The sequence below is a fragment of the Schistocerca serialis genome, chromosome 8 (assembly GCF_023864345.2).
Source record: "Schistocerca serialis cubense isolate TAMUIC-IGC-003099 chromosome 8, iqSchSeri2.2, whole genome shotgun sequence".
Taxonomy (NCBI): domain Eukaryota; kingdom Metazoa; phylum Arthropoda; class Insecta; order Orthoptera; family Acrididae; genus Schistocerca; species Schistocerca serialis.
Window position 1 is genome coordinate 442150231 of NC_064645.1, and position 23409 is coordinate 442173639.

A 23409-nucleotide genomic window follows, 5' to 3' on the forward strand; every position below is an offset into this window, starting at 1 on the left:
CTTTTATCAGCTTGTCATTATATGTTAGGCATATACTAGTGGGACACCCCTTACAAGTTCTGAACTGCATGTAGTGTGTTTCTTCAAAGTTTAGTGACAAAGAATTTGCTAGGAGACAGCGATTAATGTCCACTTGATTTGCTATTTATTGCAATGTTTGTATCATTGGCAAACAAAACAAACTTGGTATCTGGTAATGTTACTGATGAAAGGTCATTGAGATACACAAGAAAAAGTTAGGGCCCTAAGATGGAACCTTGTGGGACCCCACATGTAATTATTTCCCAGTTGAATGATGCCTGATAGCTTAATACTTGTCTCTTTCCTAATAACACCCTTTGTTTCCTGCCAGAGATATAAGATTTGAAACATTTTGCTGTATTTCCTGTTACACCATAATATTCTAATTTACCTAAAAGGATATTGTGATTTACACAGTCAAATACCTTTGACAGATCACAAAATATATCAGTTGCCCGCAATTTTTTGTCTAATAAATTAAGCACATTTTCACTGTAAGTGTAGATAACCTTCTCAGTATCAGAACCCTTCAGAATTCCAAACTGCAACTTTGATAATATGTTATTTGTGATAAGATGGTTATAAAGCCGATTGTATATTACCTTTTCTAAAATTTTTGAGAATGCTGGAAAAAGTAAAATTGTATGGAAATTTGATGCTATTTTTTTATCTCCCGTCTTAAACAGTGGCTTAACATCAGCATATTTCAACCATTCAGGAAATATTCCGCTGTTAAAGGACTGGTTACACAGAGAGCTTAATATGTTACTCAACTCAGAATCACATTCTTTAATTAACTTTGTTGATATTTCATCACGCCCACTAGATGTTTTTGATTTTAAAGATTTTATGATGGACATTGCCTCTGCTGGGTTAGTGGGGGTCAAATTCATATTATGAAAGTTACTTGAAATGTCTATTCAGTACTGCGAATATTATTCAGCGAGATAGACCCACTCACTATCATCGTTGCGAGCAATGACGCAATGGCGTTGAATGTGCTTTGTTCGTCATTATCTAATCACATCTAAAGCTGGAATTATTTTCATCATAAAAATTAAACATTTATTCATCACAGAAAGTCACTTGGAACTCGGTTTTACATATTTCGCTTAGCAACATCCATTCTACATCTACATCTAGATGGATACTCTGCAAATCACACTTAAGCGCCTGGTAGAGGGTTCATCGAACCACCTTCAAAATAATTCTCTATTATTCCCCTCTCGAACAGCACACGGAAGAAACGAACACCTATATCTTCCAGTGCGAGTTCTTATTTCCCTTATTTTATTGTGATGATCGTTTCTCCCCATGTAGGTCGGCGTCAACAAAATATTTTCGCATTCGGAGGAGAAAGTTGGTGGTTGAAATTTCGTGCAAAGATCCCTCCGCACCGAGAAACGCCTTTGTTTTAATGAAGTCGACGCCAAATCCTGTATCATATCCACAATACTTTCTCCTCTATTTATCGATACTACAATAGGTGCTGCCCTTCTTTGACCTTTCTCAATGTACTCTGTGAATCTTATCTGTAAGCATCCCACACCACATGGTGGTACTCCAAAAGAGGACAGACAAGTGAAGTGTAGTGTAGGTAGTCTCTTTAGTAGAACTGTTGGATCTTCTAAGTGTTCTGCCAAGTAAATCACAGTCTTTGGTTCGCCTTCCCCACAGCATTCTCCATATGTTCTTTCCAACGTAAGTTGTTGGCAACTGTAATTCGTAGGCATTTAGTTGAATTTACGGCCTTTAGATTTGATTGATTTATAGTGTAACCGAAGTTTATCGGATTCCTTTTACTACTTATGTAGATGACCTTCCACTTTTCGTTACGAGCTTTTAGGGTCAACTGCCAATTTTCGCAACATGTAGACATCTTTTCTAAATTTGTTTTGATCTTATGATGACTTTACTAGACGATAAACGACAGCATCATCTGTAAATAACCTAAGGCGGCTGCTTATATTGTCTCCTAAATCGTTTATATAAACAAGGAACAGCAGAGGGCCTGTAACACTACCTTGGCGAACGCCAGAAATCACTTCTGTTTTATTCGATTACTTTCCATCTGTTACTTCGAACTGTGACCTCTCTGACGGGAAATCACGATTCCAGTCACATAACTGAGACGATCCTCCATAAGGACGCAATTTCACAACAAGCCGCTTGTGTGGTACAGTGTCTAAAGCCTTCCGGATATCCAGAAATACGGAACCAATTCATGCGGGTAAAGAGCTAGTTGTGTCTCACAAGACCGATGTTTCCTAAATCCATGTTGACTGTGTGTCAATAGACCGTTTTCTTCGAGGTAATTCATAATGTTCGAACACAATAATGTTCCAAAATACTGCTGCATATCTACGTTGGTGATATGGGCCTCTAATTTAGTGGATTAGTCATACTACCTTTCTTGAATATTGGTGTGGCCTGTGCAGCTTTCCACTCATTGGGTGCAGCTGTTTGGTCGATCGAACGGTTGTATACGATTGTTAAGTATGGAGCTATTACATGAGCTAATGCGTCAGCGTACTCTGAAATGAACCTAATTGGTGTACAGTATGGACCAGAAGACTTGCTTTTATAAAGTGATTTGAGTTGCTTCAGTACTCTGAGGATATTTACTTCTATGTTACTCATGTTGGCAGCTGTTCTTGGTTCGAATTCTGGACTATTTACTTCGTCTTCTTTTGCGAAGGAATTTCGGAAGGCTGTGTTTAGTAACTCTGATTTGGCAGCACTGTCTTCGATAGTATCTCCATTGCTATCGCGCAGAGAAGGCACTGATTGTGTGTGTCTTGCCGCTAGCATACTTCACATTCGACCAGAATCTCTTTGGATTTTCTGCCAGATTTCGAGACAAAGTCTCGTTGTGAAAACTATTATAAGCATCTCGCATTGGAGTCCACGCTAAACTTAGAGCTCCTGTAAAAGATCGCCAATCTTGGGGATTTTGCGTCTGTTTAAATTTGGCATGTTTGTTTCGTTGTTTCTGGCTCGTTTTGTGTATCAAGTAGGATCAGCTACGTCGTTTGTTAATTTATTTGGTGTAAATCTCTCAATTGCTGCTGATGCTATTTTATTGAATTCAAGCCACACCTTGTCTGCACTTATAAGAAACGAGCCGGAGGTATAATTACAGAAAGCAGTACCTGTATGTTAGTAGTATTGACCCTGGCTGTTGAGACACTTGTCCCACTGTGACACAAGGCGGAGAATGGCTGTCTCATAAAATTCCTGGGGTTGCGATGTGAACCAGTTCCGCACGTACAGCTGAACGTCGTCGTCCACGCGAGTGCAGGGAAGGTTATGTTGACGTTCTTCTTTGACCAAGATGGCCCCCTTCTGTTTCACTTTCTGCACCGCGGGAAAACAATGAATGCCCAGTGTTACTCGCAAACCTTGACCACCTTTCGCCAAGCGTTCAATTCAAAACGACCAGGCAATCTCACCAGCAGTGTCATTCTACTCCACGTCAACGTAAAGCCTCATACCGCCAACAAAGTCGCGCACTCCTGCCGGAATTTAAACGGGACGTTCTCGGCCAGCCTCCATGCAGTCTGGACCTCTCTTCCTCCTTGAAAAGGCTATGAGACGCAAACGATTCACCTCGGAACTTTTATGCAAATGCGCTGCTTGACAAAAAAAGTGAAACACTCTGAAGGGGAGGAGCAAACGAAATGAAACTTCACCATTTAAGAAGGTATGTGACGTTATTTCAGTGATTATAAAGTCGACTCATATCTACAAAGAGCTTGGCAGTATGAGTCCACTTATGAATGTTTCTTTGTACCTTCCTCTGGCTTGGAGGCATGCACTTTTACCTCTTCTGAGGTAAGCTGGCCCACATCTACTGTAACTGGGGCTTCATATCCCAGATACTGACACTGGAATGAATTTGACATTCGAGCTGGTCCCACGCACGTTCTATAGAGGACAAATGTGGAGATTACCTGGCGTGGGAGAACCCCAGCTTCACACAGATGCTTCATACAGACATGTGCTATGTATGGACGAGCATTGTCCTGTTGAAAAATGGCACAACAACACTTTCGCGTAAGAGGTATCACATGGGGATGCATTATGTCTGTGACATACCACTGTGCCGTTAGAGTTCCCTAAGAGACCCAGTGGCTGCCCACACCAAGACATCAGTAGTAACACAGCTGTGCCTCTCAAACATTGGATGAATTGGATCTCTCCTCATGTGTCTGCGATACTCGTCGACAATATTCATCCGGAGTAGTGCAGAACCGTTATTCATCACAAGTCTAACAAGTAAGGCCCAATTTGCACACAATAGCATGGTGCCGACACCTGGCGGCGGCGAGGCAGGACGATCATGCTGCTAATGGATCAGAACATGCCATCCTCATCAGACGAAGAGGGTGACACACTGGGTCGTTTGCAATTAGTAAATGTCCAGCAGTGAAGAAAATATTGTGTGCGTCCATTATGGTTGAACAAAGGGAAGAAATACGGCATTTTCGAAGTAATGGAAGGACTGAACATGTATTCCAACCATTTCCAGAATTTTTACACAATGTCTCAAAAGTGTTTCTATACTGTGTTGAACGAAGGAAAAAAAGGAAAGAAGCTCGAACCTTCTGATCATCATTCCTATTTTTCATATGCATTCATTTGAATGTAAGCCTAAATATTGCAGATTTTTTGAGTGGTGTTCAACATATTAGGACACGTTTCCAAAATCCCATCATCTGCAAATATCTCTTTGCTGTAGACCCGAAATTCCTCATTACAGGGCATAGCTTCCTATCATTTGATACAGATTTTGCCCTTATGGGTTTCAAAGTAGCCTCTCAACCAGGCAACTGGATTCCTGTCATTGCCAATGCAAAGGACAACAGATTCTTTGTTTGCAAGACGGCACCGGAGGATTGCAAGGATTTTGAGCGCACTAGAACAAGGGTTGCTCAAAGGCTCATTCAGAATAACTGAGGATGTCTGGCTACACATTACAGCTGACAACCCTACTACACCAAGGCGAAGAAAAAATCGTAATATTCAGGAACCACGGATTTGTCAAAGCATTGCAAAGAAGCCAAGAGCTACTGGGATAATAAATTTGCCGCTAGATAACATTTCAATTTTCCCTATCTTGTATGATATATTTCTGGCAGTAAAAACTGCCAAGACGAAAGCCTTACTTGGCAAGTGACAGCGTATCCCGCCTGATAAACGAAATTTCTTTGAGCGAGTACCAAGTCAATAGTGGATTTGCACACCTGTCTGGCAACATGTAGTGAAAGACAGAATATGAAATGTTGATTGCACGTGTTTACTGTAGCTGAAACAGGAATAGTGTTAAAATTCTTTGTGTCTTCTGCTGCTGAGTGCGCAGATTTGTATTGCAATACACTGTGTGTTTTGATCCATGTTGTGCTTTCTCGAACTAAGCGTTCTACTTCTGCAATAAATGGTACAGAAAAAGCACAGTGTTTCAGCAACGTAATATTGTAACTGCACAGGTTCAACATTGTCTGTCCAGGAAAATAAAAAATTGCTACTACAAAAATATAGAAAATGGATTTTTACCTCATACACAATGCTTGCATCAAGAAAGCCCAAATAGGCTTATGAAACATCCATACAGTGTACTTTAGTTATATCAATAACAAAATCCCATTTCACATTCATTACTCGCTTGAACATAATCAATTAGTTCAAAATATGTGAGCAGAAACAGTAACTGAATGAATGTTTCTTGAATGAAAGTGAATAAAAGTGTTTGTGTAGACGCGACAAATTGACATATAGACAACAGCATATAACTTAACTATGCCGCAGTCCCCCCCATGAAGCATGGACCTTGCTGTCAGTGGGGAGGCTTGCGTGCTTGAGCAATACAGATAGCCATACCGTAGGTGCAACAACGGAGGGGTATCTGTTGAGAGGCCAGACAAACGTGTGGTTCCTGAATAGGGGAGCAGCCTCTTCAGTAGTTGCATGGGCAACAGTCTGGATGATTGACTGACCTGGCCTTGTAATACTAACCAAAACAGCCTTGCTGTGCTGGTACTGCGAACGGCTGAAAGCAAGGGGAAACTACAGCTGTAATTTTTCCCGAGGGCATGCAGTTTTACTGTATGGTTAAATGATGATTGCTTCCTCTTGGGTAAAATATTCCGGAGGTAAAATAGTCTCCCATTCGGATCTCCGGGCAGAGACTACTCAGGAGGACGTTGTTATCAGGAGAAAGAAAACTGGCGTTCTACGGATTGGAGCGTGGAATGTCAGATCCCTTAATCGGGCAGGTAGGTTAGAAAATTTAAAAAGGGAAATGGATAGGTTAAAGTTAGATATAGTGGGAATTAGTGAAGTTCGGTGGTAGAGGAACAAGACTTCTGGTCATGTGAATACACAGTTATAAATACAAAATCAAATAGCTGTAATGCAGGAGCAGGTTTAATAATGAATAAAAAATAGGAATGCGAGTAAGCTACTACAAACAGTATAGTGAACGCATTATTGTGGCCAAGATAGAAGCCCACGCCTACCACAATAGTACAAGTTTATATGCCAACTAGCTCTGCAGATGACGAAGAGATTGATGAAATGTAGGATGAGAAAAAAGAAATTATTCAGATAGTGAAGGGAGACGAAAATTTAATAGTCTTGGGTGACTGGAATTCGATAGTAGGAAAAGGAAGAGAAGGAAACATAGTAGGTGAATTTGGAATGGGGGTAAGGAATGAGAGAGGAAGCCAGCTGGTAGAGTTTTGCGCAGAGCATAACTTAATCATAGCTAACGCTTGGTTCAAGAATCAAGAAAGAAGGTTGTATACATAGAAGAAGCCTGGAGATACTGGAAGATTTCAGATAGATTATATAATAGTTAGACAGAGATTTAAGAACCAGGTTTTAAATTGTAAGACATTTCCAGGGGCATATGTGGACTCTGACCACAATTTATTGGTTATGAACTGTAGAGTAAAACTGAAGAAACTGCAAATAGGTGGGAATTTAAGGAAATGGGACCTTGATAAACTGAAAGAACCAGAGGTTGTAGAGAGTTTCAGAGAGAGCATTAGGGAACAATTGACAATAGCAGGGGAAAGAAATACGGTAGAAGAAGAATGGGTAGCTTTGAGAGATGAAATAGTGAAGGCAGCAGAGGATCAAGTAAGTAAAAAGACGAGGGGTAGTAGAAATCCTTGGGTAACAGAAGAGATATTGAATTTAATTGATGAAAGGAGAAAATACAAAAATGCAGTAAATGAAGCAGACAAAAAGGAATAGAAACGTCTCAAAAATGAGATCGACAGGAAGTGCAAAATGGCTAAGCAGGGATGACTAGAGGACAAATGTAAGGATGTAGAGGCGTATATCACTAGGGGTAAGATAGATATTGCCTACAGAAAAATTAGAGACCTTTGGAGAAAAGAGAACCACATGCATGAATATCAAGAGCTCGGATGGAAACCCAGTTCTAAGCAAAGAAGGGAAAGCAGAAAGGTGGAAGGAGTATAGAGGGTCTATTACAAGGGCGATATTCTTGAGGACAATGTTATGGAAATGGAAGAGGATGTAGATGAAGATGAAATAGGAGATATGATACTGCGTGAAGAGTGTGACAGAGCACTGAAAGGCCTAAGTCGAAACAAGGGCCCGGGAGTAGACAACATTCCAATAGAACCACTGATAGCCATGGGAGAGCCAGGCCTGACGAAACTCTGCCATCTGGTGAGCAAGATGTATGAAACAGGTGAAATACCCTCAGACTTCAAGAAGAATGTAATAATTCCAATCCCAGAGCAAGCAAGTGTTGATAGATGTGAAAATTTCCGAACTATCAGTTTAATAAGCCATGACTGCAAAATACTAAATCTAACTTTTTACAGACGAATGGAAAAACTGGTAGAAACCGGCCTCAGGGAAAATCATTTTGGATTCCGTAGAAATGTTGGAACACGTGAGGCAATACTGACCTTACGACTTATCTTAGAAAATAGATTAAGGGGAGGCAAACCTACGTTTCTAGCATTAGAGAAAGATTTTGTTAATGTTGACTGGCATACCCTCTTTCAAATTCTGAAGATGGAAGGGTTAAAATGCAAGGAGCGAACGGCTATTTACAATTTGTACAGAAACCAGATGGCAGTTATAAGAGACGAGGGGGATGAAAAGGAAGCAGTGGTTGGGAAGGGAGTGAGACAGGGTTGTAGCTTCTCTCCAATGTTATTCAATGTGTATATTGAGCAAGCAATAAAGGAAACAAAAGAAAAATTCGGAGTAGGAATTAAAATCCATGGAGAAGAAATAAAAACTTTGAGATTCGCCGATGACATTGTAATTCTGTCAGAGACAGCAAAGGACCTGGAAGAGCAGTTCAACAGAATGGACCATGTGTTGAAAGGAGTATATAAGATGAACATCAACAAAAGCAAAACTAGGATAATGGAATATAGTCGAATTAAATCTGGTGATACTGAGGGAATTAGATTAGGAAATCAGACACTTAAAGTAGTAGATGGGTTTTGCTATTTGAGGAGCAAAATAACTGATGATTATTGAAGTAGAGAGGATATAAAATGTAGACTGGGAATGGCAAGGAAAGCGTTTCTGAAGAAGAGAAATTTGTTAACATCGAGTATAGAGTTCAATGTCAGGAAGTCAATTCTGAAAGTATTTGTATGGAGCATAGCCATCTATGGAAGTGAAACGTGGACGATTAATAGTTTAAACGAGAATAGAATAGAAGCTTTCGAAATGTGGTGCTACAGAAGAATGCTGAAGATTAAATGGGTAGATCACATAACTAATGAGGAGGTATTGAATAGAAATGGGGAGAAGAGAAATTTGTGGCACAACTTGACTAGAAGACGGGATCGGTTGGTAAGACATGTTCTGAGGCATCAAGGGATCACCAATTTAGTACTGGAGGGCAGCGTGGAGGGTAAAAATCGTAGAGGGAGACCAAGAGATGAATACACTAAACAGATTCAGAAGGACGTAGGTTGCAGTAGGTACTGGGAGATGGAGAAGCTTGCACAGGATAGAGTAGCATGGAGATCTGCAGCAAACCCGTCTCTGAACTGAAGACCACAACAACAACAACATGCCACTGTATCTGTGATTGTCTATCTCTAGTTTTACATTGAAAATAACTCTTACTGCAATGCTAACTTTAAATGTGATTCTCACTGACTTCATAACCAAACACAAAATAAATACAAACTGCAAATTCGTAAAATGCACGGCCACAACGTTGAGTGTGACGCGTCGTAACTCGTCATGGCCAATCGTCAAAATATATTGCTCATTTACTCGGGATTGTAAATAGGTAAAACTCTCCTGCCATACTTAAAAACAATTTCGGTACTGTATGTTAGCTACATTTCGTATGAAGAAATGTACGTCCTAAAATCTACCAAACGTTAACTGGTCAGTGACTACATTCTTCATTGCTACCTTTTCAAAATATGTCCGGTGGTATACTTGTTTGCCAAGTATCACAATAACTATGGGCGATAACGAAAATAAAGTCAGTCTACTATCAAGCTGAGATGTCAGACTGCAAGATGTGTATTTTTTTACCGAATAGTTTCCTCGAAATCGAACGAGAAAAAATGCATAGTGGAGAAAAGATGAGAATCCGATCGCAGTGATTTTTAATTTTTTACCCAAAAAGTAAAATTCTTACCGAGAAACTAACCACCGCGTCGGATGTAGCTTTAAACCATTTCGCATTTTGACACTTCGAGTGAGTGAGGATAACAGCGCGCGAGTTGAATTCCATCGCTTCGAATCGCTTCGGTGTGCTACTGGTGGCTACAAATGAGTATGAAAGCAAGTGTTTTCATGACTGTACATAGTATATAGCATAGTCTAACATTATGTTCGACTGTGGTAAATAGTCACAGACTGTGGCTACGCTTCTGTCAAAGCTACACTTTGGTTGTCACGAACGCATCGGTAGATGTCTCTGGTGTCATTGACAAGTATCGTCGTATGCTAGCAAGTAGCAGACTAGCAGAGCAGACGAATTACAGCAGAGGCACTTTGTAGTTTGTATGTTCAGCTGTGGCATTTATATCAATTTTGGAAACTATTGCTGTCTTTTGCTTCTTTGAAAGTGATAACCTGCCCACTTCACACCCGTTATTTGCCTAGGGGTGTGTAAGACGAAAACTACGGTGATTAAGAAGCTCCCCAAAGCAAAAGTTGGTTGTGTCAAGTATGTTGTAAATTGTGCCAAAAAATTACGGTTCAATGCTGGGAACGTAAATGTTTTCCTTTCCTTTTGAAAGCAACTGAAACAACGATTAAAAGAACAGCAGAATATGCCTGTCCCAAAATCAGACTACAGCTTGCATACGTGCTTTATTTTAAGACGTTCTTGATTTTGAAAAAGAAGTCTCCTAAAAAACTAGCTCGTAAATTTTATTTTCTTTAATTGTGACTGACGGTGAGATTAAGTCTCCTCTTAATTCTTTCTCGCATGTGTCAGTCTGTTTTTTTTTTTTTTTTTTTTTTTTGGCGCTTCAGTCGAACCGCGCGACCGCTAAGGTCGCAGGCTCGAATACTGCATAGGGCATGGATGTGTGTGATGTCCTTAGGTTAGTTAGGTTTAAGTAGTTCTAAGTTCTAGGGGACTGATGACCTCAGATGTAAGTCCCACAGTGCTCAGAGCCATTTGAACAAAAGTTTTGTCGACGGCAGGATTCAAGCCAAAATGATCATAATCGCAATTCTACATCTTCACCCACTACTGCAGATTACCACTATGTTGTCTCCGTTTTGTTCGCTATTGCTCTCAGCAATGGACAGACGTAACATAGAGGGCACTGGGCAGCTAGTCCGACTTGACACGCTGAACTACCACGCTCTGGCACTACCACAGTGTCCGCCCCAGTAGCTGAATGGTCAGCGTGACGGATTGCCGTCCTCTGGGCCCGGGTTCGATTCCCGGCTGGGTCGGAGATTTTCTCCGCTCAGGGACTGGGTGTTGTGTTGTGTTCATCATCATTTCATCCCCATCCGGCGTGCAGGTCGCCCAATGTGGCGCCGAATATGCGATATGGCGGCCGGACCTGCCCCGCGAGGGGCCTCCCGGCCAATGACGCCAAACGCTCATTTCCATTTCCACTACCACAGTCAGACTGTGGCACTAAGCCGCAGCGTTAGGATAGGACTTGTAATTTTGTCCTTTGTTACACGCCTCCTGCGACTTTTAACGCCGATAATTCGTTATATGACATTTAATATCAATAAACTGTACATTTTCGAGAGATCCTCAATGTGCCAGTGTTTTGGAACAGCATTTATTTATAGGAAATAGGTTATAAAGTGGCTAGAATTTGCAAAACACCTAATACGATCTTGAGGAAATACAATGTGGCTTCACCCAGATGCTTCAGCCAAAATATAATTTTTGAAAGGGGAGCAGCTACAGAACTTATCATAAAGCATACGTAAATAAAGGCAAGTCTACAAACGGACGTTGTGCGGGCTATGAGGCAATGCGTCTCCGCCACGTCACCACTGTGTGATTTAGTTAATTTGTGGCTTGAAGCAGCGCACCGTCCCCGTGCGACGATCGTGTCACGCCATTTCTGTGTGAATCGGCCCTAAGCCCTCCAGCCATGGGACCTCTCCAAATGCAGCCGTTTGCGTTGTGGTGTTAACAACTGACAACATCGTGCCACTGTCACATAAAAAAAACCTCACAAATCTGGATATTGCACGATTCCAACAGCTGACCAATGAGTCCCCTTTCAAACCCTGTCAAGTGCTGATAACAGTGTCCTGCATGAGTATATGGCACTTAGTGTCCTTCACAGTGATAACTCAAGATCTGATGCTGTTCATACCACTTATATACCCTACCAAGCCAAGTAGCAACACTAAATATACCTGCCACAGAGAATTGTAACTCTAATTATTCACATACTCACTGACGGTATTTACATGTACGACGTTACGTTGACATCCAAACATGTCTTCTGTGTACTTCACTTTTTTGTCAGGCAGTGCACGTCTGTGTCAACATACAAATAACTCTGGCAGGAAAGCAAAACCAAGCAGTAATGACAGAAAGATTGAGGGCTAAGAGTAATGTGGGTATCATTGTTGTCAAAATCGAGTACAGTACTGTGAGTGAATGGAACAGGATTATTTCCAAACAAGCCACAGCACATACCAATGGCAATTGCATTGATGTTCAAATATTTTCTGTGCAATACAGAGACATTCTGTGCAATACAGAGACAAAGATAAATGGGTGTTAGAAACCAAATTAAATGCAATTACTGTTTAATGAGTCATCAGAAACCAGGGACCCCTTATACCAAAATACTCAGATAATATTCTTGAACAATTTCTGAAATGCCAATAAGAGTTCAGGTTCGCCCTGTACATTATTCATTTTTGGAGTGATATTAAAATTAAAGTAAGAGACTACTGCTGGATCTCCCTTTGTAAAGTAATGTTTGAAACAGAATTCAGAATTTCTGCTTTTGCTATGCTGCCCTCAATTTTGTTTCCAGTGTTATCCTGAGAGTCTGGATATGGTGCCACTAATAGCTTTTACATATGCTGAGAATTTATTTGAGTTTTTGAGAGGGCCTGTGATAAGACTCTGCAATGGTAGTCACTGAATACTTAACACATTGGTCTTTTGACAGCCACACACATTTCATTTAGCACCTGTCTGTGCATAGCCTTATGCTTCATTGTACACCTATTGTGAAGTAGTTCCTTTTTTTAGAAGTTCACTTACAGTGACACTTTGTCATGGATGGTCCCTCTCATCATAACCTGTTCAATTGGGTATATATATATACAGTGCTTGGTCAACTAAATTGAGCCACAGTTCCTGTAAATGCTGCTGCCCAGTGCTAAATGTTTTGAGTTTCTCCTTGAGGTATGACACCCCTGCAGCTTTATCTAGTACACTGAAAATTGGCCTTTGTACTTTGGTAATCATTACTGCTACAACTGTATCATGATCATTTTACGGGTTTAGCAGTTTCGATATCAACATCTTCACATTCACAATACATGTGACCTCCATTTAACACACAGCTGCAAAGTGAGAGAGCAAAATTTATATGCATACTTTTGGAGATGCGGCACACGTATTGAAGAGATGATAAAGAGTTTCCGTACCAAAACTCTGATTTTTCACTTTATTTGGTACAACAAATCTCACTTTAGAATGTAGCTCAACATACAGCTCATCAGGTTCTCGAAATCTTGGTTTAGTCACTCAGAAACTATTAACTATGGCACAGTCACAACAAAGTCAAAGCGATTTAGATATTTTTGTAGTGTTTCTATATGTTTTTGATCAGAAGAGCTTTTTGCATTTTATTTGATTCCTAGCTTAGATCTCATGTGACTAACTGTGGCATGTGGAAATAATTCTTGAATGTATTTTTGTCTTCAAGTTTTTAATTTTTTATGACCCTTTAATACCTCTGTATAATTTGTGTCTGAAATCAATCCACATTTTGAACCAATGTTTGTGTTGCACTCTCTTCTTATTTAATATCTGACTTAGCTCTAATGCCATGGCCTGCACAACAGCTGTGCCTACCCATGATTTTAGTTAACACCTTACTGAAAACTATGTCTCCAGAATTCTGAGGCAGTTTGTGGAAACCGTAGTTAACAGTCACTGCAGATGAAAGTACAAGTTGTCACAACACACATGATCTTGTTGGTTTATTGGCATGTGGAAACCCAATTTTAAGGTAACTTGGGCAAGAAACGCAAAAAATAAACATTATTTATGGTTTTATGAATTTTTAAAATGTGAAAGTTTGCTGAACACTTTTGCTGTGCCTGTACTGTTTATTGTGTAGCTCCATTATCAAATTGCCTCCTGGTAGGACAAAAAAAATCTTCTTTATTAATACAAAACCCTTCATTGTCTAGTAGGTTAGTGCAAATCAACAAGAAGTCTAGACCTGCATCAATACTCCACAAGCCATCTTACAGTCTGAGGTGCAGAAAGCGTCTGTATGAGCTCGAATTCCCTGATCTCCACATTGTGATCATTTCTCAAAATGTATGTGGGAAATATTTATTCCTTGACTGTCTCTGTGAGGTGCATCTCTTCTCTTGTAACATCCACCACTGGAGTTTGAGTGTTTCTGTATAACTCTCACATGTACTGTATGGATCCCCTATCAAAAGTGCCACTCTTCTTAAGATGTTTTCTATCCATGAACCCTACCTCGTACGAGCCCCACACTGATAAGCAATATTTAAGAAATGGTTGAACAAGTACTTTGTAAACCACTTCTTTTTTGGATGAATTACTTTTAATTAGGGTTCTTCCAATGAATCTCTGCATGGCTTTTGCTTTTTGTATGACTATATTTATTCAGTGAGATAACACTGATGTAGAATTGGGGCCAGGACAGGACACAAGCACCTCGCTCGCACATGCGATATCTGGTTTCCCACGCCACATAAGCAGAGTCAGCGGCCTGCTTCTCTAACAAGGACTCTGTATGTCAGTGTTAAAACACCACTCTTTGGCACCTGTGCTTTTCAAATGGAGTAACATATAAATAGGCTAGCCACAGCAGGGAAGTCCAAGCTGCAACTGAGGATGACGACCAGCTATCTCCAGAAGATACTGTGCAGTTTAGACAATACCATCTGATTCTAAGCCCCTGAATCTTTCAAGTTATGTTTATATAGCTGTTACACTTTAGGTTAGTCTGGCCTGTTAGTCCATGATATTTTAGAGCTTGTATTGTTCTGACTGACTTATTGCCATTAGTAAATTGAACAGCAGTGTGTCTTTCCAGCTATTTAGGAGGATGGTTTGGTAAGTCTGGTAAATTTACATGAAGGAATGGAACATTTTTGTTGAGCCTTTAGGGTTGGTAAGCTTGATTATTCCAAGGACAGTACAACGAATTTTAACAACGTACAGCATACAGTTCATTGTTGACAGCCATCTGAATTGGTCAATGCATCGAGTGTGATTGAAAATGGACCAAACCCAGTTTTGTGCTGTTATTAAACATTTTCATTTGAAGGATTGGACTGCCACATAGATCAGAACTGAATTGAATGAAGCTCATGCAGACTATGCACCATCATTGAAGACCATTTACTTTTGGATTACTCTTAATGAATTTAATCGTGGTCAGACAAGCACTAAAGATGAAGTGCACTCTGGCTGTCCAGTTGATGTAACCAGAAAGGGAACCATTGACAAAATCCATGATATTCTAATGCAAGCCTGCCGAATAAAAATTCATGAGATTGCTGAGACTGTAGGCATCTCAACTGACTGAGTGCATAATATCCTGAATGGAGAATTGGCTACAGAGAAACTGTGTCCGAAGTGGGTGCCGCGATTTCTCACAGTCAACCGAAAGTGCGTGTGGCACAACATTTCAACACAATGTCTGGTGATGTTTAACCACAATCTGCAAGAAACTTTGTGGTGATTTGTGACTGCTGCTGAAACCTGAATCCATCATTACACACCAGTGTCAAAGTAGCTGTCAAAACAATAGACAAGAGCTGGTGATAGTGCACCAAAGAAGGTAAAGACTATTTTGACAAGGAATAATCCTCACAGATTACTTGGAAAAAGGCAGATCCATAACTACACCCTATTATGCCTGAATATTAGATCATCTGAAACTTGTGTTGGATAAAAAAACGACCAAGGTCTGCACACAAAAAAATTGCTCTTCCACCAGGATAATACACCATACCACAATTGAGCAATAACAATGGTAAGAGAACATGAATTGGGCTTTGAATTGGTTTCTCATCCACCCTATTCATCAGACTTAGCCCCAAGTGACTTCTTCCCGTTCCCTAAGTCTTGCTGGAAAGAAATTTGCATCAAATGAGGAAGTGATATTTCCAGTCAATGAGTGTTTTACAGAGTTTACCAGAACCTATCTTTCTGATTATGTGAAACAAACGTTTTTTCTTGCTTTTTTTACCAGACTTATCAAACCACTCTCATATGCGCAATAATTCTTCTACACATGCATAAATCAAAGTCCCCTGCCATAGTTTCCATCTGCATGTAAAGGCTAAACTTAGGAACTACTGTACGGATTTTGATATAGTTTTCACTAAAAGACAAACTGATTCATGAGGAAGGTTTGTGTGTGTGATTTATAAATTGTTCATGCAAAAGTTAGCAACTGTGATGAATTAAAGTTGCTGCCACTACGAAAACAATGCTGCTGTGATCAAGTGAAGACGGCAGAACTGCTTGTAATCACCACACATATTACGGGTGTAAAGCCGCCTGATGGCAGCACTAGGCTAGCAAAAGCTATTATTACCAAGAGGCTGGCATGAGCTACCACTGACTTTCTAAATGCCCTGTGATGCAGGGCATGTTAGATATGAAGCTGATAAGAACAGTTCTTTTGATGTACAGTTAATATATCAGGGATGTGAAGGGAAATTAAAGAGAAATTCACACCAAAAATTTAGCTCGTCCCAGATGGGTGCTGGAGTCAGGTAGCTGGCAAGTGGCTGTAGTTCACCCCAAACTCTGTTGGGGTTGGGCAGACCACAACATACTGGCACTGCTGTCATGCAGCTGGCAAGTGCAATAGTTCACGCCGAATTTCTGTTGCTGCGGGTAGGACTGGATAGCGTGGTAGCTTGCAACTTCCATCACTGCCATGATATGTCACCCCAGTCTCAAATTAAATATGGAACAGATAACATTAGCGCCTCCTAGCATGTGTTGCCTAAATTGTTTAAGTTATACTGTATGAAAGTGATTATAGTCGGTTATCTAATGTTGTTCTCTGAATCTTAACCATAACTCTACTCAGTAGCACATAAACAAAATTTTTACTATGCCAGGTAAGTCGCCCAGCCATAGATACTTAGTACTACCCATGCTAAGCCAGGATAGGTAACTAATTAAATTTATTTTTGATGAGGCAAACTTCCAGTCCCTGCAAGAAATGTTGATCTCCTGGAGGTCTTCTTTCATTTTGCTACAGTCTTCTGGCATTTCAAATTTCTTATTTAAGGCAGCATTATTCATGTACAACATTCTGACGTTATTCATCAAAGCATGTAGCCAACATAGATAGGAAACAGCTGTGATCCTATGACACTCCCTTAGGGTGGTCCCAAAGTTACTTTTTATATCTTAAGATTTCGCCTCATTAAGAACGACATGTCGAGTTATATTTATCTAATAGCAAATTCCAGATTCAATCACAAAGCTGCTCTGATGTTTCAGAAGTGTGTAACAGTTCCCTAAATGACAATGCAGAGCTGTGTGGAGTTCTTTCTGACAGTAAAAGAACACAGCATCTACCTGGGTCTCATGGATGGACAAAGACGGAGATGTTTCACAGGGTCTCTGTCTATGGAATCTACTTTTGTTGTCCAAAATGGTCATTATATATGAGCATAAAATGTATTCCTTCCTCACACAGTTCCATAATTCTATAATAGACTGGCATTAGTGAACTAGTGACACGGTCATGTGCAACTATCCAGTGGCCCTTCTTAATAATGAGGATCTCCTGTCCCTTTTACCTGTCGATTGAAGACCTGTGCCTAAGACCTACGAAAACTGCTCCTAGAAGGGGAGCAAGATCTCTCCCGTAGTGTATATAGAGCACCCAGTTATCTCACCATTTAGTTTTTTTTTTTTTTTTTTTTAATTCTACAGTCACTTACCACTATAACTGATATTTTACTGATATTTTAGTATTTGTACGATGATTGAGAAGAAGAACTGTATTATGATAAAACAATTTCAGAAGACTGAATTGAGTATTTCAGCATTCTTTCCACCATCCTCTGTTTCAGTGTCAGTAAGTTCATTGAGCAACTGTGTAAATAATTTTGATCTGTTTACTGCCTCCAGAACTAACAAGAGTTTTTCAGCAGATGAGCTGTCAAAATTTTATTTTCACTATTTTACTTTCTTCTATTAATAATAAAGTCAAGGACTGAAAAGTTCTGTTAGTTACATCCAGCAGTGTTCATTGTAAAGCTGCATGACAAATGATACTTTGCAGCAAACATAACTATGTATTCAGAGTAACTATTTTCGTCGAAAAGTACCAATATAATATAGTGAATATTGTAGCAGGAGTCAAGGTGGATGGTGCAATAAAACGCCATGATACAGGTAATGGTAATGGTGCGAGTTGATTAACAGGATGGCAGGTACGTGGAACCAGGTGGATTCCACTCACATAACATAAAAGTAGAAGAGACATTCATTTATTTATTCCATCAGATACAGAGACTGTGTTGTTGCAGTCATCAGCCACGGTTGAACACCGGTCCTGGTGCTGAAATTAACATGTGGCCTTCAGAGACAGCCAACTCACAACTTTGCGATGCGGCAGAGTTACATCGTCAGCACTATAGTGGGTGAAGAAGCACAACAGCAGAGCCCAGGCAGGGGCACAGGCAGCTATTCCAGCGTCTGCAGAAGTTCGCCCTGTTGGCTAGTGCAGATGTCAGCTCAGTGCAGGGTACACTCAAGTTTGTGGAGATGAACTGAGGGGCCCAGTGTAGGCAGCAGTGACAGTGGCCTCCAGTGGTTAAGTGTGCCCACACACAAGGCAGGCCAGCAGCAGCAGAGTGTGCCTGCACAAGGCAAGCAGCAGCTCGATGGCTAGTCGGTCCCAGGTAGGGACCTCAAACCAATAAGTAGTACCCTGCAGTTGACAGAAGTCTGCCAGCAGGTGACCCACCAGCTGGAAGGCACCAGTCTAGCTCCCGGCAGCATCTGGATTTAGGTGCAACTCACAGCTCCTCAGCTAGTGGAAACAGTATCTAGTATAGCAGACTGGCTGGTGTGGAATACCTCTTGTAGCTGGCTGCAGGCAGACACACACACTGCATAGCTGAAATGGGCAGTATTTATAGTGGCATGTCTCACCCCTGCTTTGACAGGACAGCATTCTGCATCACACAGACCTCAGTAGAGCCACACTGCAGGGCTAGGTTGTGTAGTAATGTCACCACTGCTACACTCTGGCTTGCATATGTTTGCTGCGGCTTTCTGACTTGGATGTGCAGCCACTTTTGCTACTGTATGGTCTAGTGTTGAGTCTTGCTGTGTCAGCACAGCCAACATGTAAGTTTCTTCTGTAAGAACACCTTACTGGCTCCAGTCTACCTCACTTCTCTAGCACTAATTGCATCAGCCTGCAATGACACTTCCTGTTAACTCAATTGTGAAGAAAAGAGCCTCAATGGTGCATTACTACTAACAGGCGATACAAATGATTTTGTATAACTGAGGAGACATTAGGTTTTTTTCGTCTGGAAATTATACCTCTGGTATCATTGAAATTTTAAAGTACTAGTAATGAAATGTTTTACCAAAGGTTTAGTACTCAGACTCATCGCTCATGAACGAATTTCTAACAAATTTAGCCACATACCAGGTGTGTTGATTTGACAGAGCAGTTCCTGGTAAAGTGAGTTACCCAGATTATGCTAGTAGCTGATGTTTATTGGTTGCTCGCTCTCCTACATTACCTGAAGAAAATGTTGTGGTAGTTTCTTGTTAATACACTGACCTACTAAATTTCTGTGATTAGCTTGTCTTTTCTTAAAATATAGCTTGACTTGCTCCAGGTATTTACAGAATATAATGAATGGAGGACTTAAATAATTCATTAATTATAAATGTACTGCATAGGGAATTTTTAGCACCATATTTTCCACTAATGCTCACTAGTTCATTGACCTATCTAAAATTAAGATTTGAAAGATACCTTGATAATAACTGATTTGTATTGTATTGATCTTTTGTGCCTTTTTGTGCAGTTGCAAATCACAGCCTTCACCGCTGCAATGACGGGACACGGACACCACTGCCACCACGGTCCACCCCCACCGCCGCATCACCACTGTCCCCACTGCCCGAATCACGGCCCACCACCTCACCACCACCACCATCATCATGGCCCACCACCTCACCACCAACACCATCACCACGGACCGCCACATCACCACCATGGACCACCGCCGCCACCACCACCACATCATGATCCACACCATCACCACCACCACGGACCACCACCACCGCCGCCGCATCACCACCACGGACCACCTCACCACCATCACTGAGCTTACCCTAACCTTGTCTAGTGGATACTAAATGCAAATTTTCATTCCTTCTATCCATCCTCCCTGAAATGTAGTTATATTCCATAAAAAACCTAATAGTAGGTGCTGCTAATCACACTCTAGAAAAATGTATCTGACAGTGCTGTGTAAGATTATGTAATTATTGGATCTTAAGCAAAAGCATAAAGGGAACTTTTTGTAATGCTATTTCATTTCTAAAAATATTGTGTCAGCATAATTGAAAAAAGTGCTAAAACAATCAATCACCCAAAGTTTGCTGTAAAACCAATGCAGATAACAACTAACGTTTTCAATATGTAATTCGTAAATAAACTGCTCTTCACAGTGGTTCACAAATATCGCTTGCATATACTAAGTGTTTATAATCATCAAGATTCTTACTGAAATATGATCCTTGTGCATTTGTACCAATTAAATTTGTACATACCAGCTTAACATAAAAGATTGGTACAGTGTGTATAGCACACAAGTCGTATTACCTCCTGCAATCACCAACAATGAAAATGTCAAGTTTTTGATAAAGTAATTGAGATCATGTTCCAACTTATATAATACTGTACATGGTATATGATGGTGTACAATCAATGATAATATCTTGTATGTGACTACATGCCACAATGAATTAAATTAATAATGAAAATACAATGAATAATTTAAAAAAAAATACATATGTCTCAAATGAATGACACTTCACAAAGACTACGTCTGTTTCCTCCTTACTTTTTTTTATAACACTGCATATCAAAACATTTGGAATTTGATTTGTCACAAAGAAATCAGAAGAAAAGCTTATACAAATATGGAACTGGGAATGCTCACTGTGTGTTTTGATACATCTAGGACACATTGTTCATGACTGCTATTAGGACATTTCTAAGGAAGGCTTTTAGAGGAGAACTGCAACCATTTCTCACTTAGATGACATTCGGGTTTCCACCTGTTCCAATTTTGTAGGGATCGTCCCTCCTACATGAGTATAATGGGACACCCTCAAGTTCCTATTTTTCTGATTTACTTATACAGTTTCACTTTCTTTATGTCGTATGGCACAATTTTTAATTTCATATTCTTAAGTTTATCATCTTATTCTTGTTAGCCAAAGCCATTATGTGTAAAACACACAAGGGAGCAGCAAAACAATGAGTTTCAAAGTCAACTGTTTTGCTGCCTCATTTTCATAATAGTTAGTGTTGAAGAGGCAGTTGTTTATGTGATGTGACCGAGTGGAGGTGTAGTGCACTTTGTGTGCTATTACTGTTCTGTAAGAGCAAAACATGATTAATATTAAGGTGATTTTGGGGTTTTAAAATGATCAGCAGATTAATTGAAAATGCAAATAGCAGTAGCAGTCAGTGTAGTAATGACAATTATGTCAGTCAGAGTGAAAACTGAAAGAAAAAAATGGAAAGAATGAGCTCATTTTGTAATGAATGGTTAGAAGATAAACACTTTAAAAGTTCCCAGAATGAGATTTTCACTCTGCAGCGGAGTGTGCGCTGATATGAAACTTCCTGGCAGATTAAAACTAAGGCAAAGGTCCCGAGTTCGAGTCTCGGTCGGGCACACAGTTTTAATCTGCCAGGAAGTTTCACTTTAAAAGTTGATTAGCTAAAGGGGATGGTGAAGGGACAGCAAACTGTACAGTGTGTACTGCTTCCTTTTCAATAAAAAGTAAGGGTATTGAGGCCATGAGAAAGTTTTTGTTATGAAAGAAACATAAAAGTTCTGTAGAATTAATGTTCAAAAGTATATTGATTGCAATTTTTTTGTGTAAAACATTCTTCTACTGACAATGAAGTTTCTACAGCCAAACTGCACTTGTATATCATGGGGTTATGCATAACTGTAGTTATCTTGCTACTGATTGTGAAATTAAGCTTGGAAGTACAATTTCAAAGTTAAGTCCAAAACTTTATTGTGGGTGTTCAAAATGAAAGATGCTGGTACAAAGGTATTGGCTCTACATTTGGTAGAAGTAATAGAAAATGAATTAAAAGATGGCACATTTTTTTCTGGTTCAACAGATGCCTCCAATAAAGGTAATTTCCTGTATCAATAAAATATTTTTCTGGGATATCTGGTATGAGGAGAGTATAGCAACAATACAGCTGATGCTATTTTCAGAAAACTTAAGTTAATTTTAGATGATCACAGTTTTGAAGTTTCTAATATATCAAGTTTTGGTGCAAACAGTGCAGCAGTGAACTATGGAAAATACTACTCATTTTTTCCAAAATTTTGAACTGAAGCTAACTGTAACTGCAATGTTAATCATAATACAGACAAAAATTCATGCAAAATGATTAAATTCAACATTGAGAGAATAGTACTGAATGTCTTCAATGAGTTCTCATCTTCTAGTAAGAAAATATATAAGCTAAAAAAAGTTGGAGTTTGTTGAATGAGGATATTAAGCTTTGTAACAACATATTCCTGTACAGTGGTTGTTCTTGTTGCTGATTCTTTGAACCATTTACTAAGATGTTGGACAGATATTCAATGGTACTTTCTCTCTCAGGAGGATGAAAAGGCCAATCATGTGAATGGTGTGAACAAAGAAGATGAATGGTCACATCTCTTTTTTCATATGTAGTTTATAGATAACTGTATGAGTTTTGCTATATGAACAATTTTACAACAAGAAAATCAGATAATATGGTTTTCTAGGTTTTAATGTGGATCAAAACTTAAAGAGCTTGAGCATATCAGACAAAGACAAATTTATGAAACATGCTGCCAGTGTTCATCACAGAAGCCTAAACTAAGTGGTTTCTTTACAGATCTCACCTTTTAAGGGATTCGCTGTCCTGAGCGAATGAGATGACCTTTGAAAGCCACAGATATTGTAAATGGTCATGTATAAAAGTCAATGATGACAGATTGTACAATGAATTTGCGGCATTAAGAACTTCCGATTTACCAATAGACAAAAAATAGGTTCATTCCTTTAGCAGAACTCCACCCCCAAACTTATTAAAGATAGTGAAATTTGTGCTGTCTATTCCACTGAGCAATGCACACATAGAATGAGTATTTTTTCTGATGAGAAACTTTTTGTGGACTGATTGGTGAAAACTGAACTTCTTGTTGAAATTAACTATAATATGAGCTACTCAGAGTTCTATCAGTATATTCTACATGAGAAGAAACTTGTAAAGGCTGCTACATCAGACGATAAGTACATCTATAATCTACAGTTCCAGACCCACTGATTTTCATAAATGTATACGGTAAACACTATTAACTTTTAAACATTTTAAGTTTCAGGTACGGTATGTGTAA

At 39.7% G+C, this 23409-nt stretch overlaps 1 protein-coding gene across 4 annotated transcripts in view; it reads left to right on the forward strand.

Moving 5' to 3' along the window:
• Positions 1-20765, forward strand: part of LOC126416265 (histidine-rich glycoprotein-like) — a 29431-nt gene extending 8666 nt beyond the window's left edge. For 3 of the 4 annotated variants that reach the window (XR_007575424.1, XR_007575425.1, XR_007575426.1), the window contains exon 3: positions 19804-20765. Coding sequence is in view for 1 of the 4 variants with exons in the window: in XM_050083898.1 (XP_049939855.1) it covers positions 19831-20106 (276 nt within the window). In the remaining 3 variants the exon portion in view is untranslated. Of the gene's footprint in view, positions 1-9985; positions 10054-19803 lie in introns of those variants that run through there. The other variant, XM_050083898.1, reaches the window with a different exon arrangement.
• The last annotated feature ends 2644 nt before the right edge of the window (positions 20766-23409 follow it).